Source organism: Chionomys nivalis, chromosome 21, assembly GCF_950005125.1.
Source record: "Chionomys nivalis chromosome 21, mChiNiv1.1, whole genome shotgun sequence".
In the NCBI taxonomy this organism is placed as follows: Eukaryota; Metazoa; Chordata; class Mammalia; order Rodentia; family Cricetidae; genus Chionomys; species Chionomys nivalis.
Window position 1 is genome coordinate 9,050,029 of NC_080106.1, and position 19,976 is coordinate 9,070,004.

General features: G+C 47.6%; 1 protein-coding gene across 1 annotated transcript in view; it reads left to right on the top strand.

Annotated features, from left to right (window-relative positions):
• C21H16orf74 (chromosome 21 C16orf74 homolog) overlaps nt 1-17,865 on the top strand; it is a 29,776-nt gene extending 11,911 nt beyond the window's left edge. The window contains exons 3-4 of the mRNA XM_057754182.1: nt 15,227-15,385; nt 17,434-17,865. Coding sequence (XP_057610165.1) covers nt 15,227-15,385; nt 17,434-17,492 — 218 coding nt within the window. The 3' untranslated portion in view covers nt 17,493-17,865. The remainder of the gene's footprint in view (nt 1-15,226; nt 15,386-17,433) is intronic.
• Nucleotides 17,866-19,976: the final 2,111 nt, after the last annotated feature.

Genomic DNA, 19,976 nt, shown 5'->3' on the forward strand with positions numbered 1-19,976 from the left:
TAAGCTGAATTGCCACTCCTAGAATAGTACTGGGGCTACTTGCTTGAGTGGCCTGGGGTCGAGTTCATGACAGACAGTCTAGCTCAGTGGTTCTCCAGCTGATGCTGCTGAAGGCGCAAGTCATAAACAATCCCACACCAGTTTGGAATTGTGATTAATAGGGTGGTATTTATTTAAAGGGGAATAAACTTACAGATCACGGTCCCAGACAACAGCCCTCTGCGCACGCAATTGGGAAGAAGTCTAGTCGCCGGAACCGGAGCAGGAAGTAAAGAGAGAGAGGAGGGAAGTGGCCGCTTTTTTTAAAGGGAAAGATACCACGCCCCAATGGGCTGGTATCTTGGTGGCTATTGGCTGGAGGAGCGGAAGGACCTCCCGCAACACCTCCCCCTTTTATTTAAGTAAGAGAGTTCTAAACCTACTATGAAATTATATACAATAAGTACAAATATCCTATTCTAACTAGCTTAGGTCTTATATAATAAATAGCTTGGCTAAGTCATGAGTCGAAAGTAACTACATTTATATAGTCTTCAACCCCATCGAAGATCTGAGAAGGGAAATAATGTTACCTGAGTAATTAGGAAGTGCAATCAAACAACTTCTAAAACATGCAACAAATCACAGAGACAACTAGCTACCTGGGCAATCACCCAAGGTCACGTTTGCAGCGTTGAAGCAACCAACTTTGGCTAAGGCCTAACATAACTGACACACCATTTTCAAAGGCAAGAAACTTGTCAAAACTATCTTACCCTGTCTTGGCAGGATATGACAGTCCTGTTTTTTCCATTCACAGATACTCTGTATTTCTGTCAGTGGTTGAGGTATGGGCATTTCTTTACCCAAAGGCCAGTTCAGCCAAGAAGAAAGGCTCCGGGTGGAGTGTCTTTGGTGCTCAACATTCTCTCGGGAATAGAGCGGTGTTGCCAGGAGCAATTGTGTCTCACTACCACAAAACTCTGAGTTAGATTAAAGGCCATTTTCTACAGCTCTTTGAAGAGGTTGAAGATTATCTATCTATACTGAGTATAATCTCTATGTATCTAAAGAACCTGATTAGTCTAATTATAAATGACAAACTTAGAATACTATTGATCTATATAATTCTCAATACCTATCTAACTTAAAGACTAAGACAATAAATAACTGTGAAACAAATGAGGACAATGACCTCCAAATATAAGCAATGTACAAATATACATTGCAGTATGGTAAATATATATCAATACACAAGCAATATGTAAATATCTTAATCAGAGGTAGAAATGTACACTGCAATATGGTAAATATATACAATATATATCAATACAATATATGTCAATACATAAAAAATGTTTTTAAACAGAGGTAGAAACATGCATGCATACAATAGTCAATATAATTTCACTTTGTATCAATATATAAGAATCGATACCAATACATTTGTCTCAAAACAATAACTCACAAGTACCAACAAGTACCAATCTATTATCCCTCTTTTTTTTTTTTTCAAATGATCCCTGAGCTTATTATAAAATTCCTTCCCCAACCCTCAACCATATACCAATTTATAATCAACCCCTAAATGATGTCCCTAAACCCAAGGGCAAACTTTACTGGGAGAGGGGACGTCGTCCTCTAGAGTTACTTCCAGCTGTCATGGGGGCGACGTTCTTTCTGGGGGATCCTGTGAAAGTAAAATGATGGTTAAATTTCAAGATCAATGTCTTTTAAAATTGCAAATAGTCTCTGAGTATTTTGTGCAGGTCTGGCCAGAATGTTGTATAAGAGGTGCACCATTTCAGCTAACCAAGTTGGGATCGTCTTGTGCAGCTGGTACCCAAAACAGGTCTTGTAGTAGCGCTATCGGTATCATGACGTCATATCAACCAGGTGGAGTCGTTGTTATGGGGCCCCATCTTCTTCCTGGAAACTTTAAATGTCACTTCAGGAAAAACTCATTGTTCATTGTGAAAAACTTAAACATCAGTCATATAGACATACACACACACACATACACACACACACACACACATATATATTCAATGAAAGGAATGATAGATATATTCAATGAAAAGTATGATAGATATGAAGAAAAGCAAAGATGTTTTCTAAACTCATATTTCTTTCTGTCCCCTATCATGGCTCTTGACATGAGACAGAAACTCCAGAAACTCTGGGTTTTTCTCTTACCAACAGGCTTGGAATTGGAGAGGGACTGAGCCAGAGTCCAACTTCAAAACCAGCTCTATAAATTTAGAAATATGGTTTAGTATATTTTACTTACACAACTTATTCAGTTTTCTTAATAGTTCCTATTGGGCAAGTATTTTTCCATCTGTCAGTATCCAAACATCCAGGATCCCTTGAATTTTTCAAAGATGAGTGTTTTCCTGTGGAGATAAGAACAGAACCCTGCCCCCATTCTATATGTTTTTCTTACCACCTGTAGGAATATCATCATTGTGGATGAGTTGTCATTTCTCCTTTCCAAGAGGTTTCTCCTCTTCAAATCGAACCTTTATTAATTTTGATGGTATCCACAATTTTTCTTCTCCTGTGGAAACAAGAGCAAAACCCCTTCCCCAACGTAGCACATCTCCTGGCTTCCATTGAGAGGTCAGCACATCTTTGAAATAAATTGGTTGATTTAGTTCAGCAGACTTTTCCATTATCCAATGTCTTTCTGCTGCTGTCGTTCCTTTCTCATTAGCGTTAAGAAAATTCAAGGTCAATAAAGCATTATGTAATCTATTTCTGGGGGTATTTTCGGTCCCTTTCTGTTTGTTCAGCATATCCTTTATAGTACGATTTGATCTTTCTATAACTGCCTGACCTGTGGGATTATGTGGTATACCTGTAATGTGTTTTATATTATAATAAGCAAAAAAGCGTTTCATTTTCTTAGATACATATGCTGGACCATTGTCTGTCTTTATTTGTGCAGGTATTCCCATGATGGCCATAACTTCCAATAGATGTGTGATTACTGAATCAGCCTTTTCTGAGCTCAGGGCAGTAGCCCATTGAAAACCTGAATACGTGTCTATGGTGTGGTGTACATATTTTAATTTACCAAATTCCATAAAGTGGAACACATCCATCTGCCAGATTTCATTTCTCTTAGTACCCTTTGGGTTACTCCCTGCAGGCAACGGTGTTTGATTATAGAAGGAACAAGTAGGACATCTCTTTATAATGTCCTTAGCTTGTTGCCATGTAATGGAAAATTCTTTCTTTAGGCCTTTACTATTGACATGATGCTTCTTATGAAATTCTGAGGCCTGCAACACGCTTCCAATCAATAATTGATCAATCTCAGCATTGCCTTGTGCTAGAGGACCAGGCAGACCTGTATGGGACCGGATGTGTGTTATGTACATCGGACAAAGCCTGTTCCTGATTATGTCTTGTACCTGGATAAACAATGAAGTCAACTCTGTGTCATCTGGTATAAATTCAGCAGTTTCAATATGCAAGATAACTCTTTCTGCATATTGTGAATCTGTAACTATATTAAGAGGTTCTTTAAAATCCCTTAGCACCATAAGAATGGCATATAATTCTGCCTTCTGGACAGAATTATAAGGGCTTTGTTCCACCTTACTCAATTCATCTGACTTATAACCTGCTTTCCCTGATTTATTTGCATCAGTATAGAATGTACGGGCTCCAGTTATTGGAGCATCACGTACAATTCTAGGAAGAATCCAAGAAGTTCTCTTTATTAGGTTAAGTCTACCACTTTTGGGATAGTTGCTATTAATTTCTCCCAAAAAATTAGCACAAGCTCTTTGCCATGGTTCATTGTCTTCCCATAACTTTTTTATTTCTTCAGTAGTAAAAGGCACTATAATTTCTGCTGGGTCTATACCTGCTAGTTGACGAAGTCTCAGTTTACCCTTTATAATTAATTCAGAGACTTTTTCCACATAAGTTTTTAATTTTTTACTTGGTTTATTAGGTATAAATATCCACTCTAAAATAATATCTTCCCTCTGCATTAGAATCCCTGTAGGAGAAATTCTGGAAGGCAATATGACTAGGATGCAGCTAAGATTTGGGTTTACCCTATCCACATGTGCCTCCTGTAATTTTTCCTCAATCATTGTCAGTTCCTTTTCTGCTTCAGCTGTCAGTTTTCTTGGACTATTCAAATCTTTATCACCATCTAAGGTTTTGTTTAAATGAACTATTAGATCAGGTGTTATCCCAACAGCTGGTCGTAGACTGGAAATGTCTCCTAACAATCTTTGGAAATCATTAAGAGTCTTTAACCTGTCTCGCCTAATTTGTGCCTTTTGCGTTTTAATTTTCTCTAACCCTATTCTGTAACCTAGGTAATTAATAGAATTTCCTCTTTGAATCTTTTCAGGGGCAATTTGTAATCCCCACCTAGGCAAGACTTTCTTTACTTCTTCAAACATCCTTTCTAAAGTATCTTTATTTGAATCAGATAACAAGATGTCATCCATGTAATGGTAAATTATGGACTTGGGGAATTGTTTACGAATTATTTCCAATGGCTTACTTACAAAATATTGGCACAATGTAGGACTATTGAGCATACCCTGTGGGAGGACAGTCCATTGATATCTCCTATTAGGCTGAGAATTATTATAAGTAGGCACTGTGAAGGCAAATTTTTCTCTATCCTTTTCTTGTAACGGTATGGTGAAAAAACAATCTTTCAAATCAATAACTATAAGAGGCCATCCTTTTGGTAATAGAGAAGGCAAAGGAATTCCAGATTGTAGTGGGCCCATAGGTTGAATTACCTTGTTGACAGCTCTTAAATCTGTCACCATTCTCCATTTACCGGATTTCTTTTTTACAACAAACACAGGAGAATTCCAAGGGCTGGTTGATTCTTCAATATGGTGAGCATCTAGTTGCTCTTGCACCAGCTGTTCCAATGCCTGTAATTTATCTTCAGCTAGAGGCCACTGTTTGATCCATATTGGCTTCTCAGTTAGCCATTTTAAAGGTAGGGCTGTTGGTACCTCTAAAGGTTTGGTATTTGCTGTATGTTCTTGTACAGCCTGAATGGCTGGTGACCTTTTCCCATAATATCTCATCATGTCCTTCCCAGAATTATGAGTTCCTGGAACTACAGGAATGTTAATCTGGGTATTCCATTGCTGTAGCAGGTCGCGGCCCCATAAATTTATTGCGATATTGGCAATATATGGCCTTAGTCTTCCTATTTGCCCTTCAGGCCCTATGCATTCAACCCATCTTGTGCTTTGTTTTACACGAGATAGGGTTCCAATTCCCAGGAACTGAACATCTACCTCTTGAAGAGGCCAATTCGGATGCCAAGATTCTGGAGTAATAATACTTACATCCGCACCTGTGTCCAATAAGCCTTCAATAAAAGTGCCATTTATACAGACTCTTAGCTTTGGTCTTTGATCATTAATAGAAGTCTGCCAAAATATACGTTTACTCTGTCCTACTGGGTTTTTTGACTCATCCTCCATGCGTAATTCATCATTTAGACCAGTAATATTTTTTACAGCAGAAATTGGAGCTTTTAATTTTCTTGGTGAGGCACGTTCTCTACTGTGACTGGGAATGACTGGGCCACTGTTGGCTTGGGGGCCTGCGAGAGGCCCCTCAAGGAGTTTCCCGACTGTATCGGGTTGCCTTGTCTGTCTGTTGTTGACCTGCATTCGTTGGACCAGTGTCGGCCTTTACCGCATCTCCTACATATACCTGAAGGCCGAGGTCTCCTATTTTTGTCATTCCCAGAAGGGATATTATTCCTAGAAATCCTTTGCCTGCAATCCCTTTTCAGATGTCCTAATTTACCACAATTAAAACACCTGGCAGTTTGATGTCTCCTCATTGCTTTGGAAATCGCTTCTCCTACCCAAGATTCATCATTATAGCTAAACGTCTCGACATTCATTGTATGCTGAATCCATTCATCCATAGGTGCTGATCTAAACTTTAAAGGCCCAATTATCTTTTTGCATTCTATGTTTGCATTCTCAAAAGCTAGAGATTCAAGAAGTAGTCGTCTAGCTTCTGGGTCTGTTACCCCTATGTCCAGAGCCTTAATTAATCTTTGCAAAAAGTCAATAAAGGGTTCTCTCTGTCCCTGCCTAATTCTGGTATATGATTCAACCCTTTTTGCTGGATCTTGTAGCCTATTCCAAGCATTTAAAGCTGCTTGGTGACATAAACACAGTACTTCATCATCATAAAGAGCTTGGACCTGTGGATCAGCATATTCTCCTACACCAAGAATTTGATCTTGGGAAACCTCCACACCTTTTGCTCTTCCTTGCTGTTCCATATGTTTGGATTCTTCTCTGAAATAGATTCCAAACATCAAGGAAGGTCCATTATCTAAAACTGCAGACACTAACTGATGGAAATCGTGGGGGGTAGCTCTAGCATTAGAAGCCCAAGTCCTTATCATTTCCTTAACATATGCAGAGTGCAAGCCAAAGGTAACTATAGCTTGCTTAATTTCTTTTAGATCATTCATTGCTATTGGCATCCATCTAGCTTCTCTGACTCCCTTTGAGCCTTTAGAAGTTGACGCTTTGTCAGAATGAATTACAGGGTATGTCGCTAAAACCCTGGGTAAGCCAGATCTAATAGCTGGTGGTGGCATTGTATCCTGTCTTTGTGCCTTCTTACTCTGTTCACCAGCTCCAATAATTTCTTCAATCATTTCAAGTCTTTTTATCATTGTCTCTCTTAAATCCTGAATCTCCTGAGCTACATGTGTTTCTAGTGATTTCACTGAGGTATCAATTTTTTGGTCCCCATTCTGCACCTGTGATTTCAAAGCTTTTGAATCCTGAATCTCCTGACCTGTATTAGTTTCTGGTAAAGATTGCATGGTTCTTAGGAGTGCCATAATTTTCCTAAATAATAGAATATTCAAAAGAATACTGAAACCTAGTAACCAGTAAATTAAGTTATCTCCATAGTCGTATAAACCTTGCATGAAAAAACCCATTGTTTTGGTAGTCAAAATAGTAAAATTCATGTTGGAAACGAAAACTGCCATATTACCTATTATCCAGCAGGTGGCGCTGTTCCCAAGTCGCGACGAAAACGGGGTCCTGTTTCAGTGTCCGCCTAGTATTTGTTAAAAACTGGGAAATGCAAGTTGCTCAACAAAGTAAATGTAATTAAATCAATTCCGTACACGGAACCATAAACCCAGAATCCAGGGGTAGAGAAGAGTAACCCGGAAGCTGTGTATGCCTCCACGTGACAGAGTCGTCCCAAGGGGTTGCAGCTTTCCGCAACCGGTAACCGCGTGCTCTGGTTCGCTCCGCTTAAGAGCTGTGCTTGCAAGGGAGATTTGAAAACGATTCAGAAAAGAGCAAACCACGTGGGCAGAGACTACGCGGTCCTGTGGAATTTAAATCCACGTAGCGAGGCAAACGATAGGCTGCGTGGGGACTTGAAGTCAATCTGAAGTGTCTAAAGGGAGAATATAAAGAACTGCAGCAAGAAAAGCCACTGCGTGATGATTTATGTTAAACTGCTGGCTCCACGCACAAGGCACAGGCCGCAAGGCACAGGCCGCAAGGCACAGGCCGCGGCCGAACTGGCGGCCAGCAGCCGAGCGGGAGAAGGAGGGGTCCTAAAACCAAACGTTGGGTGCCAGATGAAGGCGCAAGTCATAAACAATCCCACACCAGTTTGGAATTGTGATTAATAGGGTGGTATTTATTTAAAGGGGAATAAACTTACAGATCACGGTCCCAGACAACAGCCCTCTGCGCACGCAATTGGGAAGAAGTCTAGTCGCCGGAACCGGAGCAGGAAGTAAAGAGAGAGAGGAGGGAAGTGGCCGCTTTTTTTAAAGGGAAAGATACCACGCCCCAATGGGCTGGTATCTTGGTGGCTATTGGCTGGAGGAGCGGAAGGACCTCCCGCAACAATGCTGCGACCCCCCCAACCATAAAATTATTTTCATTGCTACTTCATAACTAATTTCCTACATATTGTTATGAATTGCCATGTCAATACCTGTGTTTTTCGATGGTCTTAGGCGATTCCTGGGAAAGGGTCATTTGACCTGTGGTCTCGATCCACAAGTTGAGAGCTGCAGGTCTGGCACCTCTGTGGGGTCATTATGTACCCCATCCCCAGCAGAGGAGAAGACAGAGGCTGAAATGGGTGGTACCACTGCCCAGGTGGATTGAAACCCAGCTGTCTGCCTCATGCAGCACTGGGTCCAGGAGGTTGGAGCAGAGCCTCTTGTGTGTGGAAGTTGGGTTTTTTTTGTTGTTGGGTTTTTTTTTTTTTTTTGGTTTTTCGAGACAGGGTTTCTCTGTGGTTTTGGAGCCTGTCCTGGAACTAGCTCTTGTAGACCAGGCTGGTCTCGAACTCACAGAGATCCGCCTGCCTGGAAGGTGGTTTTTATGTGGCGAGGGAGGCGGTTGGACAGACTCCCAACGAGCCAGAGTGCTGTTTTACAATGAGCCAGTAGAGGGCGCCTGCGAGCCATCATGCCTGCTCAGGGCGGTAACTTGTCTTAGGGGGTAGCCTGAGTCTGTTCGGGCCTGGGGAGGTCTAGGGAATGCTGAAGGGAGGGGAAGTAACCTTGTGAGCTCACCTGGCCCAGAGCTTTAAAGAATGAGACCTGAGGCTGAGGCAGGAAGGGTTGAATCACAAGAGGCCATGCCTCCTCTAGACGGCCTATGATCCTAGTTCCCTCTGTGGTGTGAGGATAGAGACAGTGAACATACAGGCTCTGCTCACCTGTGCTGGGAAGGCAGCAGCAGGAGGCTGGCCAGCTTGGTGGGGAGATGGCCACCAGCTTCATGTCCCCCAGGCAGGCCGTGCCATCCACGTTTGTATGGTTTCTATGAGCTCTATATATTACAGCCGGGGAGATCAAGGCTCAGAGAGCAAAGCCACCCATTTCCACAGTCACCCTGGTTCAAGGGTTCCCAACCCTCACTGTGAATCTCCAGGAAGCTTTATAAACAGCCAGGACCGGCTAGAAGACAGAGACTCGGCCCCTTTGTGTGTGTGTTGGGGGGCATTCCTGGGTAAATTGTTAAATCCCCCAGAGTGAAAGCCCAAGAGAGAGAGAAAGAGGAAGAAGAAAGCTGGGTGTGGTGGGGCACACCCACAATCCCAGCACTTGGGAGTTGGGGCCAGGCGGGTCAGGAGTTCAAGACCAGCTTTGGCTATGGAAAGCCCTGGTTCAGAATCAAAAGAAACTTCTCAGAGAATCCCCACAGGCAGCCATGGGGTCGCCACAGCCACAGCCAGCAGAGGGCAGGGTTAGCTCGCAGCCCAGCCTTGCCTAGCTGTGTCTCAGCTTCTCAGAAGGCAGCTTAGGCTGTGGCTGCGGGGTCTGGTTGACTGAGGTGGTGTGTAGAAGGATGCTCAAGGTGGGGGAACCCCAGAGCTTGGCACAATGCATGAAGGCCTCCTGCCCAGGCTCCAGACCTAGTCCATGTCTGGTTCCCTGGCCAGTCCTGTGCCCTGCTTCACCTGTCCCTCTGGAAACAGACTTCTGATCGCCTGAGGCAGTCCCAGAATTGACAGATGACAGCTCTGACTCCCAGGGTGACTGGCATTTGTTTTTTAATCTTCACTGTTGCCTAATCCTCCTGAGAGCTTTGCCCAGAGGCTGCACAACGGGGCTGAGGGAGCCAGGGACCTGTCCCTCCCTCTCCCTTCTTCCTTCCCCCTCTTCCCTCTCATCTCTTCTTCCAGTCTATCTTCATCTTGCCTGCTTACACCCCCTCCTCCCTCCTTCCATCCTCCCTCCTCCAGCATCTCTCCTGGGCCCACTGAGCCCCAAAGACTTCCAGCGTAAGCTGTGGGCTCCGTCCTCAAGCTCCAGGCCCTGCTGATGAGTGTAGTTACTGTGTCAGAAGCAGGGTGGGGGGTGAGGAAGGAGTTTGAGTGAGAGTGGGAGGCTCCTCCGTCACTGTGGGGTGATTTGTGCCATCTTTTGTTGAGGTCTCTGGAAGCCATAGGGACAGGACTGCCAGGCCAGAGCTGGATCCCCAAGCCCCTGCATTCAGTCACATACAAATGGTCCGGGTGTGCACATGGTCACATGGTCAGGCTCTGCTCCCAGATGTAAGGTTGGCATGACCATGCCCAGACTGTGGGACTCTGCTGGCTCCCTGGGACGTCAGCCTTGTCTTAGACCCACTTCCTGGGATCATCCTGGACGGACGGCAACAGGAACTGACCAGCCACGGGCACTCCTCTGGGACCTGTTGGCTGCCTATAAATAGAACTTTATCAGGATGGGCGCGTGCCCTGTCATCCCTGTAAGGTCCTTCGTTGCCACCATCCACAGAGGCAGAACACTGTAGGTGACAGCCTGCTGCCGAGGTAGTTACTGCAGGCTCTGTGCAGGGAGCCGCGTACTCCGTTATTCATGATTTCCAGGGACAGGAAACGTTGGTACTGAGAGTTGTTGTCCAGTCTCTGGCTTAGGGACCCCGGCTGCCTCCTACCAGCTGGTCAGTCATGTGCAAGTTATTGCTCTCTCTGGTCCTCAGCTTCCACATCTGTGTAATGGTCGGGTAGCACTTGGCAGAGAGAGCTGTGAACTGAGGGGAAAAGACTGTGTCAGACAGGGAGGTTTGGACCCTAGAAACCACCTCCTGTGTCCTTGGTTGTTTCCCACGCTAGCTCCTGCGTGTCACCACCGTGCTAGACTGTCTCAGCCAGGAAGTCTGCAGGTCAGGGGGAAAGGGCTGAGGCACTGCCAGGAGCTTGTCAGATCCCAGGATGACATAGGGGTGAAAGGGGGGTGTGCGAGAAGGAGAGGGTCACAGTGGCCATGTACCGGTCACCATGGTGACTATTTTCCAACAGAATTGGATGGGTTTGGCTTCTGATTTTGTCAAAAGAAAAGGGAACGCTGTGAGGAGACAAAACTAAAGCCAAGGGTGATGTGGAGTGAGCTCTCACTCCGCCTCCAGCAGACGGAAAGCTTCACTGCGCAGGCAGATGAGGCCTGGAGCACCAGCTGGCAGGTCATCTGCCCCGGGCTCCTTCTTGGAGGCCAGCGGGGAGGAGCGACCTGAATTTGGATCACATGAGAGGCTAGTGCTGCTCCATAGAGGTTTGTATCCTGCGGGGATTTTGAGCTGTGACTTCATTGGTCGTGGCTTCCGTTGGCTGTCTTCCAAGCTGTCAGAATCCTCAATCAATGGTCTGGAGACTTCTCCCAGGAGAGACTTAAATTGTTACTGGTGTAAAGGTACTGGTGACTAAGTGGCCACCAGGTGGCGCCCTCCTATGTGAGGAAGCTAGTTGCTAATTCCAGCTCCACCCCCTCGCACGAGGTCACCCACGCTGCCTAGCCAGCTGCTCCCCCAGCCCCCCTGTGATTGCTAGAAGGACTGATGGATCTCACCAAGACATATCACACTTGGTCACAGGGCATGAACATGACCGTCCCGTCTGTGAAGTCACAGATGGTGCTGACCCCCCCCTCTAACCCTGCCCACCGTGTCACAGTACACGCACAGGTGAGTGCGTGATGCTGACGTGTGATGACACTCAGAGTCCTTACCAGGGAAGCTGCTGTGGTGGTTTTACTCTTTCCTCTTTTGACTTTTTTGGGGGGCCGCCACCCAGCTCCCAAATAAATCCCACACGGAGGCTTACCCTTAGTTATGAATGCATGGCCTTAGCTTGGTTTGTTGCTTGCCAGCTTTTCTTAAATTATCCCGTCTATCTTTGGCCTCAGGGCTTTTATCTTTCTTCCTGTTTACCTTTTCTTTCCTTACTCCTTGTCTGCCTGTGTGGCTGGTCCCTGAAGTCCTCCTTCCTCTCTTGTTCCCAGATCCTTTTACTCCCAGATTTCTCATATTTATCCTCTGCCTTCCAGCCCACCTCTTTCTCTCTCTGGCCTTGCTGTTGGCAAGCTCTTAAGACCGTCAGGTGAGCCGGGCGGTGGTGGCGCACGCCTTTAATCCCAGCACTCAGGAGGCAGAGGCAGGCGGATCTCGTGAGTTCGAGACCAGCCTGGTCTACAAGAGCTAGTTCCAGGACAGGCTCCAAAACCACAGAGAAACCCTGTCTCGAAACCCCCCCCCCCAAAAAAAAAAAAAAAGACCGTCAGGTGTTTTAGACAGGTAAAGAATCACAGCTTCACAGAGTTAAATACAAAAAACAAAAGTCACACCCCTTAAAATAATTTCCCCAATAGGAAGCCCCTTGAGCCTCAATGTCCTATTCCACTGTGGATTTGCATATTGGGAGGTTGTGGGAGCTCGTGCCTGCAATCCCAGCACTGAGGAGGCTGAGGCAGAAGGATTGGGGGGTTTGTGAAGCCTGAGATACATAGAAAGACCTTGTCTCAAACCAAAAGAAGGAGAAGACAGGACAGGGTTTTAACTAGAATGCCATTTATTGGGTATGGTTCATTAGCCAGGGTCAAGGTGACTCTTGACTGGTCAATGTCTTGTTCAGGTCTCCAAGGTGACTTGGACAATTACTGCCCCGGTACCTGTGAGACAGCTACTGGGCTTGAACGTGGCCTTACTGTGTGGTGACATGTTTACAGACTTCTATCCTTCCTGGAGCCCTGGATCACTGCAGGTCAAGGGCGGTGATATGGAGATCGCTGGGTACCTTTTCTGAGGACCATGACACTGTGGAGGCCACTAGGTGTCTCAGGGGCTCCTTTTCCTTTCAGCCTTGAAGGGAAATGTACATCTGGACTTCTCAGCCGCCGGTTTAGACAGACATTCGGAGGAGTCACAGGCCTTCATGCAGAGCTAGGTGGTAGACAGAAGCCAGACAAAGTCGGGTGCCTGCTCCCATCCTACCATGCTCTCCTGTGGCCCCGAGCTGCTGGGGTCAGAGCTAGCAACAATTTTTTGTAGTTTTTATTTTGATTGGATTTTTTGAGGCAAGGCTATAATTGTATGTGTATGTTGTTGTTTTTGTTGTGATTGTTGTTGTTTCTTTTTTAATTGTTATATATGCATTGGTGTTTTATTTGCATGTGTGGCTGTGTGAGGGTGTCCGATCCCCTGAAACTGGAGTTACAAACAGCTGTGAGCTGCCGTGTGGGTCCTGGGAATTTAACCCAGGTCCTCTGGAAGAGCAGCCAGTGTTCAATCACTGAGCCATCTCCTGCTCCTTCCCCTCTACCCCCAAGACAGAGTGAGTCTTGGCTGTAGCCCTGACTGTCATGGAACTCACAGAGATCCATCTGCCTCTGCCTCCTGAGTGCTGGGATTAAAGGCGTGCGCTGCCTCTACTACCCAGCTAGCTTTTGTTTCTTGAGACAGTCTTACTGTGTCTCCTGGCTAATTGTGGTCTCCTAATCCTCCTGCCTTAACTTCTGATGTCTGGCTGTAGGAAACATGGTCTCTAGGCCCTGGTGCACTTGGTGGCTTCCAGGGGCAGTGTCTGACCTCCCACACAGCCAGCAGCCCAAGGCAGGACAAGGACTGACACTTCTGCCATCCTCTTCTTTAGAGTCCCTGAGTCCCCTCCCCACTAGGACTGAAGCTCCACAGCTTGGGGACATCCTGAGAGTGGCAGGTAGAGAATGTGGAATGTGTAGAGACAGTCACTCAGGACTGGGTGATTTTCTTTTTAAACTAATTGTCCCCTTCTCATCCTGCGTGGCTTGGTCCTTCAAAGCTAACTGGGGCCAAGTGGGAATGAAGGGAGGACAGACACACAGACAGAAAAGCTGGAATGAGGTGGGCTGTGCTTGTTCTGATGGGGGATAGCTACAGTGTAACTGCTGCAGGGAAACCAGGTTTATGTATTAATGGATGGAGTAAGGAAGAGGGGTTAGCTAGTCTTGGTGCCAGTTCTCTGTAGGGAATGCAACATCTGAACTGTAAACATCTGGGAGAAGGAAGATGCTATCAACCTTCCTCCTCAGACCCAGGGAGGCTTTGCCATTTCTGTGGATCTCAGGTACTGGGGTAGGTCACGTGGCTGTGCCCACATCAACAATACACATTCACTCAGGGTTTCCTCTACTCCCCGCAATCTGGTGTTCTCTGGAGTCAAGACAGGACTCTGGAGTTCAAAGGTTTCGATTGTTTAATGTAAATTTAAAACTGTCACTTAAAACAGACTGTGCTGGGCTCAGGGGACCAATAAGGAAATGGTGCCTACTCTAGGCACCCTCAGCAAAAGCAGAGATAAGAGCTGTCCTTTCCGTGCCTATGACTAGATGAGCACAGACAGGTCAAAGAGGTCATGAGTTCTTAGCTCATGGCTTGAGCCATCTTTCCCGAAGATGGGCATGCTATGCTGGCTTTTGAGGGATGGATAGGAGCTCATTCCCCTGGCAAAAGAAGAAAGTGTATATCAGGCATGGGACCAGCATCTGCAAAGGTGTGAAGAGGCTGAAGGGCTTCATGACTCTTGGTTCTGGGTGTGAACAGGTGTCCCTGCAGATGGGACTCTAAGATCATCTTAAGTTTGGGAAGCCTTGGATTAGGTCAAATTAGAACTATCTCTCCACTAGGGCTGGAGAGATGGCTCAGTGGGTAAGAGCATTTGTCGCTCCTCCAGAGGGACCTGGGTTTAGTACCCAGCACTTCCATGGCATCTCACAGCCTTGAAACCTCCATGAGCACCAGGCACTTTGTTCGTAGACATTTATTCAGACTTTCAAAAATATAAAATAGAATAAATAAAACTAAACTTAAAAGAGGGAAACCTTTTCACGCTGTCTGTGGTGGCTCGTGCCCGCTGTTCCAGCGCTGGGAAGGTTGGGGTAAGAGGATTGCCTTGCATTTGTGTGCTGAGCGAGTTCCTGGTTAGCCTTAGCCTGGGCTAGAATGATACCTCCCCTCACAAACGAAAACAAACAAACCACAACCCAGATCTTTTCCTCATGCAGGACTTCTCAGAGCCTTTGACGGGCGGAGTTGTGAGCGCCCAGCAGAGGATAAAGTAGATGGGTTTCAGCCCAAACTCATTATGAGGCCCCCTTCCTGGAGCATCTCAGAAGGTCAGATGTTCCAGGGGACAGACCTTGGGAAATGTTGCTCGTACCTGAGAAGATGCCACCACTCCCATGCATATCTCTAGGGACAGACAGAGCTCAGTGCCCCCATGGAACTGTGTAAGGTTGGGGATACATTTCCCCTTCCTGAGTCTCAGTTTCCCTATCTGTGCGGTGAGAATGGCAGTGTCCCTTTGTGGAGTGTGGCCACTCTTCAGAGTAAGGCAAAGGGACTGATTTTGGCAGGTACCACCCAGAGGGCCTGATGCTCTCTCTGACATATCCTGTATCCCTCAGGCTTTAAGATGTGTGTCAGCAGCAGCAGCAACAACAACAATGGCGACAACCATGATGAGGCCCCTGTGCTGAACAACAAGCACCTGAGTGTCCCCAACATCATCATTACACCCCCAACCCCGACGGGCATGGGGCTTCCCAGGGACTCCAAGCATGCAGGTAAGGCAACACCGCTATGCAGAAGACTGCTCCCAGGATCCCTTTTGTACCATGGCCTGACCTGGTTCCCATCTCCCCCTGAGCTTGTTAATGTATGGTCAACGCTGACCGCTCCATTCTGGGCCCTTTGTCATGATGCCAGCCCTAGCTAGGTGTAGCTTGTTGGGCAATTGTGTGAGCAGCCCTTGCTGGCAACCAGGAGGGTGATGGATTTCGTCTGGACTGGCCCGCATGCCGTACCTTAGCCACTCACCGGAACTGAAAGATGCACCATCCCTGCCCACAGCAGGGTGTCCTGTCCTCCATGGTGCTGGCTGCAGCAGCTTGGTCAACAGGAAAGACTGGGAAACGGCCCCATGCCAGGCTATGGCTGTCCTTGGGTCTTTCGGATATGAGGGAAGGGAAGATATGAAATGTTCCTGGCCAGACAGCATACAGGGTGAGGTGCAGACTGGTGTCTCATCTGCCTCCTGCTGATGCCCTTGGAGCTGGCAGGTAGACTCTCTTGTGCAATGAACGGAGCTACATTGAGTCAGGCCTGGCAGGGCAGGCCCACAGTCCCAGTTATTGGGGAAGCTAAGACAGAAGGATCACAAGTTCAAGGCCGCCTGAGCTCCAAAGAAAGCTTGGGGCCAGCCTGGGCAACTTAGCCAGACCCTGTATCAAACATGGATAAAAGGGTTGCTTGTATTCAGTGGTGGAGTTCTCGAGGCCCTGGGTTCTGTCCGTCTCCAACACCAAAGGGGAAAAGGAGGCTGTTGGTGTGGGGACGGTTGTGGCTGGTGGCCCATCCGAGAAAATGGGTCATTTTCTCACAGGTGCTCAGGAACAGACTTAGTGTAGATCTCGCCCCTCGACTACAGATGAATAAACTGAGGCTCACAGAGGCTGATGAGCAAATGATGTAGAAACTCCAATGAGTCTCTAGGGCGGGGAGGCATCATGGCGGAGCAGGCCCAAAAGGAATAGGTCCCAGGGAATGATAGGAATCCGGCAGGAGGGCAGAACCACCTTTGTTCCTTTCCACTCTCAAGAGAGAACCAGCTCAGATCCCAGAAAACCACCCTGGGTCCCTGCAGAGGGCAACCACACCAGTTACCTCATCAGGCCGCCCTCTGAAAGGACCTGCCAGCTCTGGGCATCTCTACACCGAGGGGCCAAGTTTCCAGCACACAGAGCCCAGTCAAACCACAGTACCCACCCTCCTTCGTGGCTTTCCCCAGGCTACGTGATGGATGCACACCCACTCCTTCTCACTCCCACACTGTGGGCTGTAGCTCTGCTTTAGAGAAGGGGAAAGGAAGGGAGCCAGAGAAGGCCAGCGACTCACCTGAGGGCCCACAGCAAGGTGCAAGAAGAGCCAGGCTCTCGCCCATGGCTTCTCTGCCTCACAGCTAGTGTCCAGACAGACCCAGAGAGGACATCAGAGACCTGGTCCTCAACTTCACCACAAGGACCCTTCTCTCTGGGCCACAATATCCCCTTCTGGAAAGTTCCCTAGGTCTATACTTACCCCACAGCATTGTGAGGTGACATTTCAGGCTGAAGCTGAGTGCTTAGGAGGCTTCTGAACCTTGGGGGAAGTTCCTTTTAAGTTTGGACAGCTGTGGGGCGCATGGGTTCAGAAAGGTGACCCACATAGTCTCTCGAACCAACACTTTGGTTCCACCGAGTTTCCAGATATGCTACTGTAAGTTTCCCTCAGTGTCATCCTCTGTCTGGGGACGACAAGAAGAGATGGAGGTCTCACATGGCTGTACTGTTGATGCTACTACAAGAAACATCGCTAGGCTGGAATAGGGCCCAGCGAGATGGGAAGCCTTGATACCTACTCCAGGAATCCTGAGGAGCTTCTGATCTCTCCCAGTTCCCAAGAGGACCTGGGTGGTGGGGGACTGAAGCACTGGGGGTCCTTCTCAGCCTTTGGTGACTCATGCTAGCTTGAGGTGTCCTGGGTGGTGTCCTGAGGTGGAGAATGTTAGGTCTAGGGAAGCCGACAGAGGACCTGTTAAGGTGAGCTCTTCCTGATGCCGATCCCTCTCTCCTAGTCTGGATGGATGAGGTCATGTCCTATCAAGATGACGGAGAGTTGGACCCTGAAGCCTGAGAAGTCACCAGGTGGTAGGACCTGTGTGGCAGCTTCCTGCCTCACTGCCCCTTGCCCCAGGTGTTGGGGACATGGCTACCGGAGCAGCTTCATGAGGACAGTGAATTGGGCCCTGGACCGGGACAGGAGCGGCCAGAGGAACACAGCAGGGCTCGGGCCCCAGTGGAGCAGACATCTGTTACCTCCATGTTCTCGCCAACCCAGACCCCAGTTTGGTGAAGAGGAGGTGACCCTGCCCTACAGCCGCTGTGACCACGGACCCTGGCCCTCAAGGTCACAGCACACAAGGACTTCTCGCCAGAGCAGAGCCTCTGTTTTTTACAAGTTGTTTTACAGGTACAGAACCCACGTCCTGAGCGAGATTTATAAAATAAAGCACCTTTGTGACTTGTGGGGTCCTGCTTCTTGGGTCTGGGGGGTGTCTACCTCGCCAGGGTGGGGGGCAGGGAGGACATCACAGGCAGTTAAGGCTGGGAGCGCCGTGTGTCCACACTCTTGGCCTTTTCTCAAGGAGCGGAAATAAAAAGCCCACAGAGATCGCGCGAAGCAGCCTGGGAATGTTATTTAAAGGAAGCGACAGGCAAGCTGGGAGAACATTGCAAGGACCGCCCACTGTCAGTGAAGACAAACGGTGCTTCCTTTCTTGAGTGCAGCAGCATGCGCGGTAGGGTCACTTACTGAGGGACATCTGTGAGGGTTGTAATACTTATTTTGGGGGTAAGAGTGTTTGTCTCAGCACCACCCACAGACAGTACCCGCAGAGGCCAGAAGAGGGCATTGGATCTCCTGGAACTGGAGTTACAGGTGGTTTGAGAGCCACCATGTGGGTCCTGAACCTAACTTGAGTCTTCTGCAAGAGCAGCCAGTGCACTTCATCATTGAGCCATCCCCCCAGCCCCAGCTTTCTGCTTTGTTTGGGGTTTAGGTCAGATAATCATTTTTCTACTATGCAATGTTCCTTTCTCATAATGCAATTGAGTTTATTATGTGCATGCATAATTATGCATAAACTTAAAATGGCAAACAGATTTTCTCTAAAAGCTCACTTGGGGATATAGTTTTGCTTTTTTTTTCTTTTGCACACATACCCACAACCAGTTCAGGCTGGACTGACCCTCCTACCCTAGGACCAAGACGTCTTGGGTATGTGCCTGAATAGGAAATATCCAAGTTTGGTGGGGCACCCAAGGGAGCCTGGCTTCTGCTCAGTTTGCCATGATGGCAGAAGGCTAGGATGCTCCGTCTCTGCTTCCCCTACGACCCTGCCCTTCGTTCAGCTGCCATTTTACTCTCTGATCTGCCTCCACGCTGCTTAGCAACCTCCAGTCTTCCTGCTGCCCCCGAAGAGAGCAGAGCTCAGCCTCACTCCCCCTTCATTCCAACCTAGACCCATGGCCGTCTTTCCCCTTCCTGTGTGCTCTCTGTTCTTGTCATTGCTGCTGTGGAACAGCCCCGGCGTTGTGACAAAACCTCTCGTGGTCACAAATATGTAACCTGGGCGGAACTCAAAGAGACAGCTCCTCCCTGTTTCAAGAGACTACAGCTGAGACGTGTCACGCAGGGCTGAAATGTTGACATCTAAGGTGACCCACCCAGGTGACCCATCTACCCACCACAAGGCTGGTGAGTTGGTCCCTGACTCTTGGTTTCTCTCAGATGGCTTGGGCTTCCTCGCAATAGGGTGGCCTGGTTTCTGGTGAGGGCTCTGCAAGGACCTTGTCTCCCAAGTCACTTGGTGTCACTTCAGCCATGACATGGGGCTGTGGGGTATATTCCCAACCTGAGGGGAGGGAACAGCAGTCCTGGTTTCTCGTGGGAACCGTGTCAAAGGCACAGTGGCAGAAGCGTGGCCATGCTATTTGTGAGACAGAGCTCTCAGGAGCAGGGCCAATAGAATGTATATATATGCATACATACATACATATACACACATTATATATACATATATATTCTAGAAGAGGTTTATTAAGTTGATTTACAGGATCCAGGCTGACTGCACAATGTGGGGGCTAAGGACTGGGTCTCCTCAGCTGTCCTACTTTAGACAAAGGCTTGGGAGTTCCCTAGAACAAAGAAATGGGTCTGATGTCTGCCCACGGCTGCTGCAGTGAAAGCAGGAAATGAAGGCAGACACAGCTGCACCCTGACTTCTTCAGATCTGGGTTGTCTGCCCACGTCATCTTCTGTGGAAACACCCCCACAAACAGGTACCACTCATGGGTCTTAGATGGTTCTTCACAAGCAAACAGGTTTTGATTGGTACCTCTATATATGTATCTGGGGATAGGGTGTGTGCACAGGTGTCATGGCGCCCATGTGGCGGTCAGGGACAACTTGAGGGAGCTGGGAGCTCTCTCTCCTACCCACGCGTCCTGAGGATCAAAGTTCTCATCCTGACAAGCACCTTTACCTGCTGAGCCATCTTTTCTTTTTCAGATTTGGGTTTTTGTTTTGTTTTTTGTTTGTTGGTTTTTTGATTGAATT